The following is a 6893-nucleotide window of genomic DNA, read 5'->3' on the forward strand; positions in this document are numbered from 1 at the left end:
CTTTATATGTTCTCCTTGTATGCTTTGCTGTGGAGAAAGCATCATTAGCATTGTAAATTCTGCTTGTTACAGCTCAAAGATTTTGAGATCAGACATTTTATTTTACCTTGTTGATTTCCTCTTATTACTAGAGGCATTTTTGTTAATCACTGTAGTCACTGGCTTTTGCTGAATTGCTCAAATTGAGACCTGCTGCCAAGTGAGCTGGAGAACTGCTTTTCTTCCCTTTGTCTACTGGGTACCTTTTCCCATCTACAGGCCCATTTTTACTTTGCTGATTGATATGGTTATGCAAATTGAGCATGTAATTTGTCAATGCGTGAGTGCAACCCAGAAGTCTGTTGGGTCACAGATGAGAAGGTCATCTTCTTTGTGGGAAGCGTTAAGTGATGGGGGAGAGCTAAAGATGTGTTTTTAACCACATCATCTCAATCTGTCTTCCAGGTCGTTGGAAGTTCACTACTTTTTGTACATGATGGCAGTGGGAATGCCAATGTGTGGCTGATCGATTTTGGAAAGACCACCCTTCTTCCTGATGGGCAGACACTGGATCACAGGATTCCCTGGCAAGAAGGCAACAGGGAGGATGGGTACTTGTTGGGACTGGACAATTTGATTGGCATCTTGGAAAGCATCACTGAAAGATGAGTTGAGAATGGCACAAAACTTGCAGGGCTGCTCTGTAACTTTCTGCTCTACTGGGATCACTCAGTTAGAAGGAAACCTTTAACTCCCTCCAAACTCCTGTGGTCATCAGTGCAGAGGGAGCTGCATCCAGAACCCAGCAGTTAGTCATCAAAATGACTTTGCATCGGCCCTCTATGAACCTGAATAACTCCAGATTGGTCTGTATTGCATCAGCCTAACTTCAGACTGGTCCTCAGAGAGTGAAGATCTCCATACTCAGGAATCACACCAGCATGAGTCAAGAGATCTGTATGCTAAACCAGAATGATTCTGATTTCTGGCAAACCGATGGGACTCAGATTACCTCTTAGTGAACCAGAGCAAGTGTGTGGGGATTCAGGCTAGGAATAACAATTTTTCAGGGAACTGCATAGTTTTGAAACCAGCAAGAGAGGGTTTTTTTTCCCCCTAATTCCAAGTCTCCTTGCTCCTGTGTACACTATAGGTTGGACCAATGACTTCTGCTGCATTGTGTTACAGCGTGCACAAGGTGGAAGTAGGCGATAATCACAAGAAACCTGGAGCAAAGGGAGACAGCAGTTTGTAGTGGCTGGATGTGGTAACTGCTGTTGACAACTCCTCCTCTTTTCTACCCTAGCCTTGATTCACTTCTATCCAAGAACAGCCTTTGCTTTTATGTAGCCTCTCAGGAGATTACAAATACTCTAGGGAGAGAATAGCAGCCTATTGTCTCCAAAAACATTTGACTTTCAGACTGGGTGGGCTGTTGGAAAAGTGCCTAGCTTGGCAAGTTTGGCCTTTTGCAGCTGAACTGCAGTTCTGAAAATCAGTAATGACTCTTCCGCACACAGACCAGGGAACTAAGGGGTTTTTTTCAAGGCTTGTTTATTTTTAAAGATAAAACCCCTATACATGTGCACACACACGCCCGCACTAGTAGCTAGCAACCAATGTGATCTCTTTAAGATCATGGTTTGGCTGTCTCCTAATGCACGTGACTTCTTGGCCATGTTCCTGTTCCCAAATACGATGCTGCCACTTCAGTGTATAGACTGGCGCAGCGATCACGAAGGTAATGTTTCTGCATTCACAGCATTACACTAATGGTGAGATAATTCCCAGGCATCCTTCCTCCAAGGTATCAGCTGTTAACTCAGGGCAGTTTGGGGGAAGGAATGTCAATATATCACATCCCCTAGTCCCTGTTTGGAATCACAGGGCCATCTGTGGTTCATTCTTCTTTTGCTGTGGCCCAGGCACAGCCACAGAAAATTCACAGTGTTTAGGTTAGAATCGAGAAAGACTGAAGTGATTTCTTGTAATGGCTTTACATTCCTTCTCTGCTTCTCATCACTGGAATAGTTCTTAAAATACGAGCAGTATAAATACTATCAGTATTCACATGTTCACTCACATTCCAGGTTTTAACATTAATAACGTGATGATGCAGTTTTCAAAATGAGGACAAGACTTATATTACTATTTGATTGTTAATCCCCTTTCAACAACTGAAGCCAGTAATGCACACTGATCAGAAATTGCTGTCTTTTGCCAGTGTCCTGTGTTCAGAAGAGATTCTGAGAACTTTAGGATATATGAAGGTGACTCCATGCTTTGGGAAACTGCTATTTCAATAATAATCATGATTATGAGAAAAAAAACTGAGTCCAGATCTGGAACGAAATGTATCTATAACATTTGTAATTGGAATTGAACAGCCTAAAATAATTCCTAAAAGGAGTTACTTTAGATAACACACTACTGTACTAAGAGATCAGTCAGATTTAACAACTCTCTCATCACCTCTAAACAAAACAGCAGTATTAAAAATTCAAGCTCAGTTGTGACCTAAAAGTTGGATGACATAGAGTGGGTATTCTGCAGGAAGAAATGACACATGGAAACATTTCATCCTAAAACAGAAGTTGTTTGAAACTGGTAATTATTTTTGCAGTTCACTGCAGATTCAGACGACTTCTGTGGCCTCACAGAGGCCCTCTCAGTTTTATTTTCATGATAGTATGTTAATGAATTTTCCACTTAAATGTTTCAGAAGGTTTACACTTTTTTTTTTTAAGTGACAGCAAGCCTTCAATAGAGAGCACAGACATAAGCATTCCAGATGCCTCCTAACTTTTGAACTGCTATGAGATGACATTAATCTGTGGTGAATTTCATACAATTTGGCAGGTAAGCCATCGGTTAGCAGTGCTTAAGGAGAATAGGAAGTAAACAGGTCTCATAGGGGAAGACTTTAACAACAATACCTTTTCTATGAGACTGCAATTGCAAGCAGTCCTACCATAATTTAAAAGAAAAAAAAATTAGAAAAGTTAGAAATGAGACTGTTAAGGTGATAGAATTCATTAGCGGTTTGCCTAGTTAATCTTCAGAGTTAAATTTCTTTTTTTGCTACCATATATGTGAATCTTTTGCACCAGTGCAACTTATTTTCTAGAGGGGAAACTTAGAGGTAAAAGTTGGTGCTCAAATGTCAGTTGAGAGTTTGAGAGAAACTTTTAGAATGACCGTCTAGTTCTAAAGGAGAACAAGAAGCAATGTGGTACCAGTAGCTTCAAAAAAATCAACTGCTGCTAGCACCTGGATGGTTTGCAGTATGTGGTCTTGGGGGAAAACATGGAGAATGAGCCATTCCTCTGCAGTAGTTGAAAAGGTCAGAGGGACAAAAAAAAAGAAAACCTCTGCTATAGCAGGCCCTGGTCTGGAAACTCATTCTGATGATAAATAGTTCTAGCAAGTTAGTTTTGAAATGGCCCTTTGGCTTGCTGAGGGGTTAGAAGGGAAGAAGCCACAATCTTCTGCTGCTTTTGCGGGAAGGGAGAAAAGGAGGCAGCTTTTCATTAGCAAACGGCAAGTGTAGGACTGTAACTGAGCACTGGCGCTCTAAGGGGCTGGAGGCTTTGAGCTCATGAGCAAGCTACCACAGGGTAAGTTAGATACCTTGATTCACATCGGATGGCCCAGAGTGCCTGTCTGTGTACGCTCACTTGCTAGTGTGAGGAAGCAGCATAGCCTTCTTTTACTATGGAGTAAGTTGCCTTGAATAAGCTTATATTTACAAGGGGGTCAACATGACGCCTTTGCACAGGCATGTAACAAGAAGGGCTGATACATGATAACCAAGGTACGTACTTGTTCACATACAAATCCAGACTGTAGTTCTTTAATGCCTCCACTGAGATACTGCCTCACTCCGGAGACACCGAGAGCACGTGTTTCCACAGCATGATAAGATATGCTGGCCCAGAGGCACTTTGGTGCTGAACAGCTAACCTCTGATGTGGGCACCAAGGTCTTTAAACTCACTAGTTAGATGCAGCAATGCTTACTGCTGTAGCTGCTGCATTCCTGTGTGAATCTAGCAGTAGGACTTCTCTCCCTCAACTTCATCAGTGACTGTTTTTTTGGCCTTGGACAACTATCCTCACAGGAATGGTGTGAGGCTGTCCTTCATTATTGCTTGCAAGATGCTGTGAGATTCTTTGGAGGAAGGTGCAATATAGAAAGAAATGCACAAAGAGATAAAACAGCTAAGTTTAAAAATGATGGGGGTGTTGGGGCCCCACAAGGATATAGGTTTGGATGAAATTTAACCAAAGTGGTAAAAATTAAATCCCTCTTAATGTTACATGGGGGGAAATCCACTTAACATCTGATCCAGTTCCTATTATAGGGAAAGTTTTTAATGGGAGTTGGACCAAACCCTTACGTATCTCAGAGGGCTCTTGTTTTTTTTTTTTTTTTTTAATTGCTGTTGTTATGATTTGTTATTCTTAAGGTACTGAGATCAAATGGCCTGTATCATCCACAGTGCATCTGTTCTGAACACTACAATGCAATGCTGACCGTGGTCACTTTTGACATTGACTGTATTGGTTGAGTGTTTGTTACTCTGAAGTGTGTATGCTACTAAATAAATGAGACTGGAGGAAAAGATGACATTCACTGTGATTTGGTCACAGGACAGTAAAATCTTTTCTTCAAGAATTTCCTTAGGGAAGGGTCAAAAACTATTTATTTCAGTACTTCTTGTGCTTTTAGTCTTTAGCATCTAATATTTCCTAAAAAAAACCCAGTTCTGAGACATCTAGAAGCTAATGTTGGAGCTTGGTTCCAAAACCCGTTAGGTATGTTTGCTTTAGAACCCGATCCACACAAAGCTTGACAGCTTCCTCCAAGGTAAGCTCTGTCTCAAAAATCTCAGTTCATAGCCTACAAGTCTATCAAAAAATTGTGCATCAAAAGGCAATTGGCAGACTCGGAGCAGTTGACTGTTCCACGGGGCAGTTTTGTGTGGCAGCAGGGAACAAGCAGTCAACCCTCCAGGCCTGGCAACACTTCTTAGCAAGAGAGAGCATCCTCTTACCTTACTGCAAAGAGTACTTCGCAGAGAGGGAAACAAATAGCCACCCTTAGTGTCTCTTTATTTTGTGTTGCAGATATAGAAGTATACACTTGTCCAGCTTTAACTTGCATAGAAGCAGGCATGTCATCTACTTATGTACAGTAATCACCCAGAAAGGTAAGTTGGCAAGAAGTGCTGCCATGGTCAGAGGTAATGACAAATCAAAACCTATTCAACTAAATGAAAAAGTCATGCGACAAGACAGGAAGATGTTAGTGATGTCACGCCTAAGGTCTCTGCATCAGACAGAAAAATGTAGGCAGCCAGGAGGAGAGAGCATGGCCATGTCTACAGGAGAAACTGTCGCACAGAGCTCTGCTGCTTGAGGGTCTGAGGAAGCATGGGCCCTGGCTGACAGAGCTGTGGAGATGCAAATACATTGGGGAAAAGCGTACTCCCAGCAGCAGCAGCATCTTCTCTTTCAGCTAAGTAGGGGGAGGGTGTTAGAGGTGGAATAAGCTACACTTACAAAAGCCCGTAACTATTTAATTCAACTAGCAAAGCTTTCTTAGTGCACACCTGCCCGTTGGCAAATCAGTGGAGAACTTACCTCAGGAAAGGGGTTGATATGAGGGGACACCTCAAATCTGTGCAGTTAAAAATTCTGTGTCTTTAAAGGGAAAATGAAGATACAAAACACTTGAGGAGAGAAAAGGTAACAAAGAAATCAGAAGCAAGAATATCAACAAATGTGAAAGGAAAGCAGAGAAAGACAAATTTAAATTTGCATTATTATTTCATCTTTTTGTTATTCAGTCCCCTCTGTAAAATGTATGTATGAGGTTTTATGAAGCAACATAACATACTAATGCTGAGCTCAGAAGAGAAAAAAAACCCCAACAACTCTATGCACACAAATATAAAAACAAGTTGGTAAAAGACCCATCAGGAAGAGCAATATATAGTAATCCTATAAATGGCTGAGTCTCCAGTGGGGAAGTGGTGGAAGACTCTTCACATGGATTATAGGACTGAATTAATCCCAGATCTCCAGCTTATGTCATTCTTCTAGGAAACAAAATCAGGTTTTGGCTTTCAGTTGCCAAAGTAATCTAATTTTGACGCTATGGGTTCAACTCATTAATTATGCACTAAAACTGTCTCCTTAAAAAACAGTTTCAAGCAAGTTATATTTTGAAATGGTAGCAATTGAGCACTATGAAATCTGTGATTGTATGAACAGGAAGTTTCAGTCTCAGAATTGTAGGACTGAAGGTTGTGCTATATGTCATTGCAATTATTGTTTGTCTTTTTTAGATAATATGGTTTGGACAGCATGTAACATTTCAGCATCACAACAGGAGCAATATTAGCATTATTTCCTCCAGGATATTAATTAAAAATTCATTATATGTGAGGGTTTTTAAAAGCAGCTAAGGGATCAGATATGCACAGAACTGTTACAGGTCAAAGAGTCAGGGCAACTGTGCTGACAGAAGCTCATTTACCTTTAGTTCCATTTGAGTGAGTTAAAAGCTTATATAAAATTTAGGTTGCTAATGTAGGTTCTTTTAGTGCCCATTTGCTATGTGCAGCTCCATGTTCTGCCTCGTTAGAAGACACTGCATCTGGCTCAGTACATCCCTGAGCTGCATGCTGTTGTAAACCAGCAAAGTATGTCTAGGAAATAAATAATCACTACATGCTCACTCTAAGAGTGGGTGTTGAAGGTCAACTGTAAGAGAGAAAATACTGGGCAGGATGGAGTTTTATTCTGTCTCAGTGCGGCTTTGTCTATGCTCTTCCTGTAAATAAAGTACCTTGACACAGCTATTCAGTAAAAACAGGTATTTGCCCTAAGTGCTGGACTGAAGAACTT

At 41.0% G+C, this 6893-nt stretch overlaps 1 protein-coding gene across 2 annotated transcripts in view; it reads left to right on the forward strand.

Annotated features, from left to right (window-relative positions):
- ITPKA (inositol-trisphosphate 3-kinase A) overlaps nt 1-4605 on the forward strand; it is a 41953-nt gene extending 37348 nt beyond the window's left edge. For both annotated transcript variants that reach the window (XM_075712255.1, XM_075712256.1), the window contains one exon: nt 445-4605. In XM_075712255.1, coding sequence (XP_075568370.1) covers nt 445-648 — 204 coding nt within the window. In that variant the 3' untranslated portion in view covers nt 649-4605. The remainder of the gene's footprint in view (nt 1-444) is intronic.
- Nucleotides 4606-6893: the final 2288 nt, after the last annotated feature.

Source organism: Pelecanus crispus, chromosome 6 (genome assembly GCF_030463565.1).
Source record: "Pelecanus crispus isolate bPelCri1 chromosome 6, bPelCri1.pri, whole genome shotgun sequence".
Taxonomy (NCBI): Eukaryota; Metazoa; Chordata; class Aves; order Pelecaniformes; family Pelecanidae; genus Pelecanus; species Pelecanus crispus.